Here is a 13627-nt window from a genome sequence, read left to right on the forward strand (position 1 = left end):
AGTATGCTGGAAGAATGTTGGTGGCCCCTCTTTTGACCAATGGTTAAACAATGTAACATCAAGTTTAGTTCTTGAGAAACTGACCTATGTAGTTAGGAAAAGATCTTCAGAATTTTTTGACATTTGGAAGATGTCTCTGGAACTATTAAAAAATGGGGAAGTTGAGGAAGTGGATAGAGAGTGAGGTAATGAAAATTGTGACTGCATTTGGGAATGTACGCAGTAACCTGTACTTTTTTTTTGTGTCATTAAAGTTGTTTTTATTGTTTTCTTACTGCCATATGTTCAAGATGTTTAAAGTGTTAGATGTTTATGAATACAAAATCCAATAAATATGTTTAAAAAAAAAAAAAAAAAGAATTAAAGGCTTCCATGATAGTCGCTTCTGTCTTGTCTTTTAACGCGCATGCATTGGCCTTTTTGGAAAACGCATCAATGACCGTGAGCAGATATTTTAACCCATCACTGTACACTGCCAGCCCCTGCATGTCACATAAATCAGCCTGTCACTGATACATGGGTCTCGGTACAAACACTCTGTTCCTTGGAAAACAAAATTCTAGTGAGTCTGTGCAAAGTATAAGTATCCTGCATGGATAGGCACTCAGTGACCTCATCATTGTCAAGTTTCTCCCCCATTTGCTCCTCAGCGGATCTCTGCAGCCTGCACAGGGTGGCTGAGGTTGTAGTACGTCTGGTTTAAGTCAGACTTTAGTCTTTCGTAGTCATACTTTTATAAATGACTTGGGGGTAGAGCAACGGTGGTGAGTTTTATAGGTGGGCGCCGTTTATCACAGTTTTTTTTATTTTAAAGGTTGTACAGAAAATATGCTTTCGAAAGGGTGTAGTTTTTAAAAAATTCTGACACAGAAGATAGTTTTTCAAAAGTGTGTACAGTTTTTTTTTTTTTTTATTCTTTACAGCTGTGACAGTTGTTCAGTGACGTTCCAAGCAATAAGATCAATGCATTGGGTTTTTCAGTGATACGGGCATTGACATGTACAATTAAGGCATAAAATATAAATCTGTGACTACCATCAAATACATTGACAGGAATATAAGACAGACAAGGACATGTGAGACTCCAGAGTTTCTTCTCTTCCCAACACTTGGGTAAGTAATGCTTTTCTGCAGTGATAAGAATCACCGACTCCAGTGATGTCAAATAACAATCTATGAAATCAGCAACATGTGTAATCACCCCTCGAAACATCCCAAAATTCATTTGTTTTCAGGGCAGACTTTTTTATCAAGGCATGCATCAACAGTGGATATGAACTCACGAAAGGCGTTACTAATAGCATTTCCCATTGCGAGCTGGTTTTAGTTGTCAGCCTCCCAACGAGCCAGAAAATCTTCCACAATCGGTTTAAGTACAGAATTGTGTTGAATCACCACCTCTTCCAGTTTAGCAATTTCATACATGCCATCTCGTCACTCTCGTAGATCATAGAAAAAAGCTTCCATGGTGCCCTCCAACCTGTTAACTGGAACTTGGATGTCCAGGGTCTCTAGAACATGTATCAAAGTGGGGATCAGCCGATCAGTCTGGATGTCACGTAGCAAAGAATAAAAGTGGACTTACTGTACAGATCATTTTTTTCAGGCAAAAACAGCAAGGGTGCTGTCATTGACTCGGGTGATTGACCTCACAGCCATAGCAGTGTTTCTGCAGATGCCTGCTGATGAGTATAGCTACAAGCCCCCTTATCAATGCTTTTATACAGGTCAGCATCCCTTGGCACAAGGCCAGTGTGGAAATACAATTCAAATCACCTTGGTCATCCCCAAGGAGCAATCTGCAGACCTTCGTTTGGCGGCCCCTCTGCCCGCTCAGAGACCAGTGATGGAGGTGGAGCTGGAGAATGAGATGCCTCAGACTCCCCGCTCTCATCGCTGGATGATATCATGATCACTTTGTAGCAAGAATCTGTAGGTGAGGCCATAATGTTTATGATGGAATGTAAAAGTATCAACTTTACAGTATATGCAGCTGGTTGAGGTGATCCTTAAATTGTAATTTTTGTGTTTTTACCACCGTTTATCTCCTTACGGGTCTGACTCTCCTTAAACAGTGTGAGGAAATAATTGCAGGAATGGGGTGTTATCTGCATCCAAAGCATGTAAGGTATTTGCATTCCTGAACATATGCATTTTGGGCACTGAGATACATCAACCACCCTCTCGCCTACATGATTGATCAGATCCTGCTTGATAACAGTGGTTCGTTCTCCCCCATTGCCAAAATTTTTATAATGGAACTCCATACCATCAATGTTAGAATAATTGTCGGGCTTGGTGCAACGTTTCATCACCAGCATGATAATAAAAATCAAGTTCTCCCATTCAGCCCCAGCCAGCCTCAGCCAATGCAGGCCGACTATCAGGGGGTCTGTCACACCTCAGAGGACATGAAAGGTGAAAGGTGTCCTGCCGTCATAGTCAAAGACGCAGATCACTTTATCACCGTTGGGCATCTCTCACATAGCTCTCAGGTCTAAATATACACAATGTAAAAAAATACTATTTAAACTGACAGAAATAGCAAGCACCCGTGCACTGCAGTTTATACACATGTTTAAAAGTGACAACATTCAGCATCAGTCGCAACCTCCATATCACCTGATTTCATCCTGAAATTAAATGATGGATAGACAAATAACATTATTAATCAACTTCCCTATTTCACCCAAAGCTAAAGAACTTAATTTCACATTGCTTAGTGACATACACTTACTGGCCACTTTATTGGAAATATTGCAGTGGAAGTATTGGTGGCTGTAAACCAATCAATTTTGACAGGGGTGGGGCGGGTTTCTGGGGGAAAGCTAGTGCAGCCCAGAGCTGTGTAGAGAGAGATATTTTCCGGAAGTTAGACTGAAAGACAGATGCTCCCCGAGTTACGATGGTCCATGGTACGATATTTCAACTTTACGACAGACATTCCAGTTCGATTCTGTTTTTCATTGTCGATACATTAGTCAATAAATTACTTGAGATATTAAACACTAAATTACTGGATTTAGGGAACGTTACCAGATAAGGTTAAAATACTGGGTATAAAGCAACATATAACATACTACGAACAGCCAATTAATTGTAAATTCCATTCTCTTCATGTTATTTCATCCAACATTGTGGAATTAGAGGAAAAATACTTCTAAATGTGATTTTTATTTTTTGCAGGGTGGTGGGAGTTAATTATTAGTAACATACTGTATAATATCAGAGCATGTAATCTCAACTCTCTAGGTTTTGAAAGCTTTTCCCTGTTCCTTATTTTTAATAAACCAAACATTAAGCTTACCAATGGTGTTCTTTGTGAAAATATGTAAATGCAGCATTTGAATATGATTACCTCGCATTTTTTTTGCCCTCCTTAGTTACAGTGAGATTTCTCCTGTTGACTTCAGAGAACTGTTTTTTTCTCCTCTCCATGTCACTAGGAAAACCATGCATCTGTACTCGTTATTCTGAGGGACTGAAGCATCCTCATACAGCAAAGCAAACCATGGTAGGAACTATATGCAAGGACAGCATGGAAGAAAGGGCACAAAGTGGCATGCTATGCATGTCTGAGTTTATTGGTGATTAAGTCATTAAGATTATTTAAGTCAGGGGTGGCCAATCTTATCCGCAAAGGGCCAGTGTGTATGCAGGTTTTCGCTGCAACTTCCTAATTAGGTAACTAATTAAAGGACTGATTGGCTGAAGAGTCCTCACACCTGGGTTTGAACAGCTGACCTAAAGGTTACCCCAAAAAACCTGCATACACACCGGCCTTTTGTGGATGATTGGCCACCCCTGATTTAGGTCCTCAGAGTGGGATTACTGAAACCACCATAAATTAAACTCGTGGCCATAGGTGGAAATTAGCGGGAGAACATTTCAAACTGGATTTAAGGAAGCACTTCTTTACACAGCGTGTAGTCAGAGTATGGAATAGTCTTCCTGATAACGTAGTGCAAGCTGAATCCTTGGGTTCCTTTAAATCAGAGCTAGATAAGATTTTAACAACTCTGAGCTATTAGTTAAGTTCTCCCCAAGCGAGCTCGATGGGCCAAATGGCCTCCTCTCGTTTGTATATTTCTTATGTTCTTATGTTCTTAAAGAAATCTTCTCTTGCCCTCCCTCTAAATATATCAATAAACATTACGATTCGACTGCTAGGATCACCTACCAAATTTGAGATCATAATTAAAAAAAACATCATTCAAACCAATAAACAGCAGCAGCACGTGCTTTAACTAAGGTGAGCCTAAAACATGTCTTTTTAATTGCAAAATCCAACTTAAATATATGAGGGATCAACAGGGAAAGGTCACACAAGATAAACAAAATGTAAGTAAATAGAGAAACACAAATCACCTCTAGTAATTTTTTCCAATTCTAAATGAACGTCTAATTTCAAACTAAACTTAAACGTCTGATGTTATGGCAACTTTCTTACCCCGTTTTAAATTGACCAGGGAGTTTCCAAAAAAATGTCAACTCAGGACAAAGCAAGGGCGTAGATTTGCTCTGGACATTGGTGGGGACCTATGACTTAAGGAGTAAATAGTGAGTAAAGTTTTTTGGGGGGCTGGACAATGCCTTTAATAGGCCTCACCTTTGACCCTAACTCTTCCCCTCTGACTGCAATAGTACCTGACAGGATTGCCACCTGATGAAATAGCGTGACAAAAAAGTGAGACATGTCAGTTCAAAACTTTTGCCAAAAACACTAATGAATCACTTACATCCTCAGCCTATCACTCCTCATAATGTTAAATATTAGTATAATCAACATGTATAATACACACACACATATTATATGTTATATATAATCAACATTCAGATTCACCTCCTGTGACCTTGCCTCTTCACCTAAACTACAACATGGCTGATATGCTTCTGTCCCCTAATAAAAAAACATTGAGGGATTCCTTATGAGCATTGACAGAGAATGCCTCAGCCTATTATTGGTAACAATGTTAAATCTCAGGACAACTAGGTATAATAATATCAAGTCATCGTTCAACATCACCTGTGACCCCTTCTCTCCATCACTGTCTGATACACAGCACAGTTGTTTAGGTTCAGTCACCTGACAAAACAGGATAAACACATGCCATTTAAACGGCAATCATTTTATTTCACTTTTTCTGAGTCTTAGTGTGCAAATCTCGAATCAAATCATTAATGTTTGCCAAGTCAGTGAATGCATTTTAAAAACTATTTGTGCGAAGTGGATTGTCTATTGGTGAACTGTCAATAAAATTCTAGCCATGGCAATATTAGTATGTAGCATATCAATTTCTTTCACAAGACTGATTTCTGACAAATAGTCGTCATTAGATTGGGAGAACTGACAGGGATCATATTTATACTTTTACATTTAGCTGTTTAATCTGCTGTTAGTTTTAAGTCCGTATTCACAGACTATAGCCTGCCCTGCTATAATGAATGTGCGTCAAAACGGTAAAAAAAAAAACCCCACTAGCATTAACGTTAACTGTTGTCGTTACTTTGATGGATTCACTAGCGAACTTGAAGTGACTTACACTTTTCTTTGAAAAAAAGCTCCTTATGTCCAAAAAAAATAAAACTCTTATAACCCATGATTCTTCAGAAAACTGATATTTTCAGAAATGGTAACAGAAAGGATAATATATTAATGCGTGTTCCAATATAATGTGTCTTGGAATAAAATGTAGTCTTTGCATAGAGAAGTCACGACATAACTTTCAGCACTAAAAAATTAAGTAAATTCCGTTTTTATCGATTCATACATTTTGTTTTCATTACGTTTCACATATAATGTATCTATAGCCAGGGTCTAAGTGCAGTATTAGATTGTTAATGCAAACATAATGCTCGGATCATTAGAAATACTAATCACTTTTTCGTGAGTAAAATCGTGTACATGACATAGAAATCTTATTAATTTTTTTTATTAACAGATAATAAGAATGCGATCATAGAGACGTAAACTGTTATGCAAACTATGGATACTGTTAAATTCGCACACAGCCAAGTTTTAAAGCAGCGTGAAAATTGAGGCAAGAGTGTATTCAAACTGCACATGCACATGGTAAGTCGAGAATGTATGATACTCAAACACGCACGCACACACATAGATACATACATACATACATATATGTATGTATGTTTATATATATATATATATAAGCTAAAAATGCGATAAAACTAACCTTGTTTCTTCTTCGAAAGGCAGAGACTCGAAAGCAGCATTTATTTATGGGCGTGTGTTAAGTAGCGAACGAGCATGCGCAGTTAACTCGGGTAGGACATTTTCATGGGTAGGAAAGAATTTCAGAACAGATGTTCATATGAACCACGTGACGATCAAACATTTTGAACTTCCGTTGACGCAACACTCACCTCCGTCTGGTGCGGTCCTAATTGGAAGACGCATGCGCGAGAACTCGTCTACTTCGTGCGAGAATTGTTACTGTTCCATTCCCAATCCCGATCTAGACAACGCGTGCGCGAGAATAGTTGTCAAGTTTTTAACTGCTGAGAAGAGGTTTAGGTCGTGTATTATGTTTGAAAGTCGTTTGTTTCCCCTTTAGAGACGCCGATTTCAAACAATGAAACTCTCCCGGGCAGAATATCGTGTAATAGCAAAATATACAGACCAACTTAAACCTACACGTCATTGTATGAAGATGCTTCAGGAAAGATTCCCCGGGTACCTTGCAAGTTCTTTTTGAAATTATAGCGTATTTTATTTCTTTTATTATTAAAATAATTGTAGCACTTCATAGTGATCAACAGTCTGATTGCTGGCCCAGATTAACAATATATATGGGCATTTTAATATTATCATCATGAATCGTCAGCTGTGGTTGGTAAAATGTTATACTACTTTATTTACGAAACAACATATTTGGATTATGTATTCATGAAATGTGTACATACAATCAACTATTTTGTAAATATATTTTCAAGTCTACTGTGCAAGTTCATGTCTTGAAATTGCACCATAACCAGCGATATTAATGTTCTAGCCTAAAATAGCGTTGGAAACCCCAAGTCGGTCAGTCGCTCGCTGTTTTCGAAGTACCTTGCAGGATTTGTTTCTCTGTATTACATTCTAGTAATATCACCTATTCACCCCTCAGTTATTTGCCCTCCACCCTGCTGAGCATCTTCTCTCTGGAGTACCAGGTCAGTAATTTTGTCATGTCCAGGACCTGATTTAAAGATAATTGTCTCTATGAATTTGTAATTGAACTGGTGGTTCTGATTCATACGGAGTATTTTCAGACTAGGATCACAATTAATGCTAGATTTCTGTGAGGTATTGTCTTCCTTTATAGATTTACCTAAAACTTATTATGCCAAAACTATCCGTCCATCCATTTTCTGTAACTGCTTGGCTTATTCATGGTTACGGGGGGGATTGGGGGTGAGGAACCTATGCCAGAAGCTACAGGCACAAAGCAGGGAACAATCTAGGATGGGGCTGCAACTCATCGCAGGGCACACACACACTCCAGTCACACATACATGCATATCTACAGGCAATTTGGTAACTCCAATTAACCTCAGTGTGTTTTTGGACTGTGGGGGGACACCGGAAATCCCATGATAACACGGAGAACATCCACACACACAGAACCCTGGTGGAGACTTGAGCCCAGGTGCCAGAGGTGAGGCGACAGTGTGAATCACTGTGCCACCCCATTATGCTAAACCATTGATTGATTTTAAATATTTTCAGTATATCTCAGTATTGCAGCTGCTTGATTGGCAGAGATCATGATTGATGGTTAAAAAAAGCACATTCCAATCAGCACTGGCACTGGCAATTCTTGCTTCAGTTCCATTCAGCCTCAGATTTTTTTTTTTTTTGGGGGGGGACCTCTGAAGGACTGCTATACAGCTGTTGAAATGTTTTGGTGTTCAGACTGGGTCACTTTTCTAAATTTTATTTTCTGGTAGTGGGCAGCTAATATAAGAATCTATCTCTTTGTTTGGGACCCTCCAGTTGCCCTTCTTATTTTACCTGTATATTACGGAACCTTTTGCCAGATGGAAGGAGGGAGAAGAGGGTGTGGGAGGGTGTGTGGGATTGTCCACAATGCGGGTGGCTTTGCGGATGCAACAGATGGGAGAGAGACAGGGTTCCCGCGGGGTCTTAAAAAGTCTAAAATTCAGAAAGTTAAATTTAAGGCCTTAAAATGTCTTAAAAATGCCCAGATTTTCATCCTATTTCATCCTTAAATTCAATATACCCAAGTCTTAAAATTCTTACCTACGTTCATTCCCAAAAAGCATTGTCCGCAGAAAATAAAATAGTAAATCGCTGTAAAACTAATCTGTTGGTTGTATTTTCTGGTCTGCACCGGTGTCTGCGTGGTAATAAAACTACAAATCCCATCGCGTGATCACTGCAGCTAGGCAGTTTGAGAAGGGTCTGGCTGCAGAACGTGCACTTTCAGGCACTGACGTCAGGTGCACGCTCAGCTACAACAGGAAGTGCAGGGGAATCATGCGCTAACTTAGTTCTTGAGGCCAATGTGAATGGTATGTTGTTTTATTATTTGTATTACTGAATGACATAGTTACAAGTTTGTTTCATGCCATACATTATTGCAATGCAAATGTTTTGATGTAACTTTTTTCTCTGATGACTGGAGTGAATTTTTTCAGTTAAAAGGCAGCTACTAGCCAGTTGGCTAACGTTATCTTAAATTATAATTAAAATAAACACATTTCTACTTTTGCAGAGCTTTTCATGGAGTTACCTTGTGAATGTCTTAGTTTCCAGCATATATATTTTAGTTGTTCGTGTGATCTTGAGGAGAATGTTTCTCGGTCTCCTTATTGTAAGGCAAGTTTTTATTATCATACACAGGGGTTATTTAATATGCTTTATAAAAACAAAAAAAAAAGTTAAACCAAGACAAAAAAAGCAAAATAGAGATGAAAAAAAACTTATTTGTATAAAAATTGCTTAGAAAATCTAAAAAATCTGATTAAAAGTTCAGTATGTCCTGCCCCGCTCGTCCGCTCCTCCTGTGTGCCACGCCCCCTCGTTAACCCCGTGCAGATTCCCCGTGTTTATCAGCTGTTTCCAGTTGTTTTCATTATCGTTGATGGGTCTGGAACATAACTTCCGTGATAGGTGGGGGATCACTTAAACTATAAAAAGTTTATGTATATGGTCATTCTATATCGTGGATTTTCACCTATGGCTGATGGGTCTGGATCCCCTGCCTATCGCGGAAGTTACGTTCCAGACCCATCAGCAATAGGTGAAAATCTGCGATATAGAAAGACCATATACATAAGCTTTTTATAGTTTAAGCCTTAAAATACCACTCCCACATGCTTTAAACACATGTGAACTTATTAAAACGCACTTTGTAAACACATATGATATGTGGATGTTGGGCTAAGGATATGAGATATGAGATATGACATAAAATATGAGAAATTCTGGTATCATTCGAATGTTTCTAGTAATGCATCGAGTGCATTTTACTCATAATGGTCTTAAAATGTCTTAAAAAGGTCTTAAATTTAACTTACTGAAACCTGCAAGAACCCTGGAGAGACCCCAATGATCTTTTCAGCTGTCCTCACTATCCTCTGTAGGGTCTTGTGATCCAAAATGGAGCAATACCCATACCAAGAGTGATGCAGATGTACAGAATATTCTCTATAGTCTCTCTGTAGAACGTGGTGAGTTCATGTGCTTGTCATCTCCCCCCTGCTCCCCGTTTGTGTCTCAAATTTTACTGTATTTGACTCTCCCTGCCGGCCCCTGGAGGATGGGCTCCCCCTTTGAGTCTGGTCCCTCCCAAGGTTTCTTCCTTCTCGGGAGTTTTCGCCTATGGCTTACTCACTGGGGGCTTTGGGTGGGGATGTTGTAAAGCGCTTTGAGACGATGTAATGTTGTGATAATGCGCTATACAAAAATGAATTTGTTGTTGTTGTTGATTGGGGGGGGAGTCTCCGCGGGGAGTAGAGACGCTGTTGGGTCTTCTTGGCAATGGAGCTGGTATTGAGGGTCCATGTACAGTTCTCCGTGATCTGAACACCAAGGAACTCTGGACCATCTCCACTGATCGCCTCGTCGTTCGATCAGACCCACTTCAGTTTCTCATCAGCAAATCTGATGATTTGGTTTGAGCTGTGCATTGCTGGACTGTCATGGGTCAACAGCGTGAATAGCAGAGGGCTGAGCACACAGCCCTGGGGGATCCCTGTGCTCAGTGTAGTGGTACTGGAGACATTCCCAATCCTGACTGACTGAGGTCTCCCAGTTAGGAAGTCTTGGATTCAGTTGCAGAGGGAGGTGTTCAGGCCCAGTAGTCTCAGCTTTCCGATCAGCTGCTGAGGAATGATTGTGTTGAATGCTGAACTTAAATCTATGAACAGCATTCTCACATAAGTGTCTTTTTTGTCCTGGTGGGTGAGGGCCAGGTGAAGTTAATGTCATCATCCGTTGAGCCGTTGGAACAATATGCAAACTTCAGGAGATCCAGTGAAGGGGGCAGCTGTGATTTCATGTGCCTCATCACGAGTCTCTTGAAGCACTTAATGATGGTGCGATAATCAGTAATCATTGAGGCAGGACACTGGCGACTTCTTGATGGTGATGATGGTGGTGGCTTTGAAGCATATTGGAATGACTGTGGTGCTCAGAGAGATATTGAAGATGTCAGTGAGGACATCTGCCAGGTGGTCTGCACATCCCCTGAGCACACAACCAGGAATGTTATCTGACCCAGTGGCCTTCTGTGGGTTGACTCTGAAAATAGTTCTCCTCACATCAGCCATGGCCAGGCGGAACACATGATTTTTGGGAGGCAGGGTAGTCTTCCTTGCAGCTGTGTCATTCTGTGCTTCAGACCATAATCAGAAGTAATTCAGCGCATCTTGAAGGGAGGCCTCACCATCACAGGCAGGTGGAGATGTCTGTTGGTGTTAATCTAACAAAAAATGTCAGTGAATATTCTTTTGAGCTAAGTAGACAGTTATAATCAAAAAAATATGTTGCTATCGAACTGAATATACTTTAATAATCTAATAAAACATGTTGGATATATTATCAAGCTAACTGTAAACAATTTTTGAATGAAAAAACACACCTTGTCAAAAACATTTATGAACTTATTCTATTGATGTAAATGCTTGCTGTCATGGTAATGGTAAACTTTGGGAAAAAATAAATCATTATATACGGCGAAATCGCCAGAATCTTAAAAAGTACCATTATACAAATTTTTGGTCATACTGCCCAGCACTAACAATGCAGGTGATGGGGCTATCCGAGGAATACAATGCTGTCATTTTGACAGCCCCCCCTTTCTATTTATTAATGTCTGTGATTGGTGGGCTAGTGCTTATACTACGCTTATTTTTTATTATTGTTAATGACTGTGTTAGCATTAGGCTTGCATATTGTTGCATATGTTGTTAGTTATAATTTGTGTAAAAAAATACTAAGTCATATTAAGTTAAATGGTTTCTTGTTTTAGAAGAGAATCAAAAGATCCATTTCAAAACACCACACCCCAGAGGCTTTTGAAGAGTACTATCAAAGGTATTCATTTTCTGTTTTTATTGGCAACTTAATGGTATTTTTCAATTTACATGCTATCTTCCACCTGCTAATATTCTGGAATTATTTAATTGCTAATAAGACAATATGTATATTGTAACCTATAATTTTTATAGATGTAATTTAAAGGGACGGAAAAGTAGTTTAACTAGCTTTTTAATCTTTGGAAACTGTGTGAGGTGATGGCAGTGAAGCCTAGTAAAATGAAAGGTTTGAGCAACTGTTTAATTTTGGACAAAAAGCTATGATTAAAACATCCAGCATTTTTGGTTTAAAATATCTATCAGTTGTCAGAGCTTCACATCCTATATTACTAGTTTGGCAAGTTTAATGTTTCATTATCTTTTTGTATTGTCTAAATACACAGTTATGAAATTGATGTTATTTTTTTTTTCATTTTGAAGTTACATGAACCAAATGAAGATGTGTCCTTCATCCCAAGTCCTGTTCAGTTTGGCTAATAAGGTAATTTTTCTGTTTTCATATATTGGCAGCAAATTTTGCTGCAAAAAGTTTGATGTTTCAAAGCATCTACAAGCCTCTAAGTAAATTCCCTGAAAATAAACTTCTGTCTATTAATTAAAAAATGTGTGATGCATGGCTTGGAGGGCATTAATCCACTTATACCACAGTTAACACACATATGATTTACATGTTTATATTGGAAGATATTATTTTCACATTTATGAACTGAAAACACATTTATTAGTAAGAATACTTTTTTGGTTTGGGCGGGATTAAGGTACTGTGGCATACCGTGGTATTTTCTTTCGCTGAAACTGAATCTTACCACCATGCATGCTCAATTTGCCAAGATTTCAGAATACCATATATCGTGGTATAATGTCTAGACAGTACCGTATACAAATTATTTTGCCTTTGTACAACCCAAGCCACTGTATTTAATTCAAAAGTAGTCTGTTGCTTAAAACAATTCAGTTGTTAGTTTGGAAATTGCCTGCCACTACGCCCAAAAGCTAGTCTTTACAAAGTTGTAAGCAAAATATATATTGACTGTGGAATTCAGGCATAGTTTTATTAATTTGGCTTTATATACCTCATAGTGTTGTTCTGCAATATGGATGAACCAGACTTAGGTTAAACAGGTAATATAAGTGATTTGTAGTAATTTCTTTGGTAATTTCAGAAATAAAGATGATGATTGCACATTCATTTGCTACATATTGGTTCATGTGTTGGGTTATAGGAAAATCAACATCTTTCAAATTTGAGACTCAACAGTGCTGTAGTATAAGCACAATTAATATACTGTATTATGAAGTTACAAATATTTAAATGAGTCTATTGGTCAGGTTAAGCCACCAGCAGAATTTTCACCATTAATTATTTAGTTTGTTTTCAGTCTGATGTGTATCACAACTTAGTTTTCTTTTCACTTGTGTGCTGATGACATTCGGTTATGTTTGTCTTTCATACCAAACCGACTTGCCAGGTTGTCCACCCTAGTTGACTGCTTATCACAGATAAGAGGGGCTCTCTAATTACTACCTCTATTTAAAATCCAGTAAAACTGAAACCACGATTATAGCTTCTCTTGAATTTTACCCAAAAATTAGTCAAGCGCTTGCCTCGTTTTGTACAACTGCCAAGTCCAGGGTTTGAAATCTGGGAGTAATATTTGTTTCCTCTTTGACTCTTGATTCGAATATAAAATCAGTCTCACGTTCTTGTTGCTTTCATTTAAGGAACATTTCCAAATTGTGACCTATTGTTTCATTGGCTGAACAGGCAAAAATTGTTCATGTATTTGTTTAATCGTGTTTAGATTACTGTAATGCTTTGTTTATTGGCTTAGATAAATCATCTGTTTTACATTTATAAACAATACAAAAATGCAGTGGCCAGGTTGCTAACGTGTGCTAGTAAGCACGCTCATATTACCCCCGTTTTATATTCTTTATGTTGGCTCGTGAATTTTAGGATTCATTTTAAAATTCTTGTAGTTAGATGTAGAGAACTAAATGGTCAAGCACCAGTGTATTTATCTAGTCGTCTTCTCAAACATACTGTTTCTTGTGCTCTTCG

General features: G+C 38.5%; 1 protein-coding gene and 1 long non-coding RNA gene across 14 annotated transcripts in view; one reads left to right on the forward strand and one right to left on the reverse strand.

Moving 5' to 3' along the window:
- Nucleotides 1–874: 874 nt before the first annotated feature.
- Nucleotides 875–6408, reverse strand: LOC111856360 (uncharacterized). 9 transcript variants are annotated; one of them, XR_011982484.1, is made up of 4 exons: nucleotides 6385–6396; nucleotides 5027–5086; nucleotides 1777–4900; nucleotides 875–1511 (listed from the first exon to the last, which is right to left on the reverse strand). It is a non-coding gene; the product is annotated as an uncharacterized lncRNA (long non-coding RNA). The 9 variants fall into 9 exon arrangements; XR_011982482.1 differs by lacking the exon at nucleotides 6385–6396 and adding an exon at nucleotides 5544–5575; XR_011982485.1 differs by lacking the exon at nucleotides 6385–6396 and adding an exon at nucleotides 5544–5575 and having other exon boundaries at nucleotides 1777–4663; nucleotides 4844–5086.
- Nucleotides 6408–13627, forward strand: part of cdin1 (CDAN1 interacting nuclease 1) — a 32136-nt gene continuing 24916 nt past the window's right edge. Inside the window, exons 1-4 of one of the 5 annotated variants that reach the window (XM_072698917.1) lie at nucleotides 6412–6694; nucleotides 7128–7173; nucleotides 11499–11563; nucleotides 11986–12046. In XM_072698917.1, coding sequence (XP_072555018.1) covers nucleotides 6594–6694; nucleotides 7128–7173; nucleotides 11499–11563; nucleotides 11986–12046 — 273 coding nt within the window. In that variant the 5' untranslated portion in view covers nucleotides 6412–6593. Of the gene's footprint in view, nucleotides 6695–6719; nucleotides 6851–7127; nucleotides 7174–11498; nucleotides 11564–11985; nucleotides 12047–13627 lie in introns of those variants that run through there. The other 4 variants (XM_072698918.1, XM_072698919.1, XM_072698920.1 and 1 more) reach the window with 4 other exon arrangements.

This window comes from Paramormyrops kingsleyae, chromosome 14, assembly GCF_048594095.1.
Source record: "Paramormyrops kingsleyae isolate MSU_618 chromosome 14, PKINGS_0.4, whole genome shotgun sequence".
In the NCBI taxonomy this organism is placed as follows: Eukaryota; Metazoa; Chordata; class Actinopteri; order Osteoglossiformes; family Mormyridae; genus Paramormyrops; species Paramormyrops kingsleyae.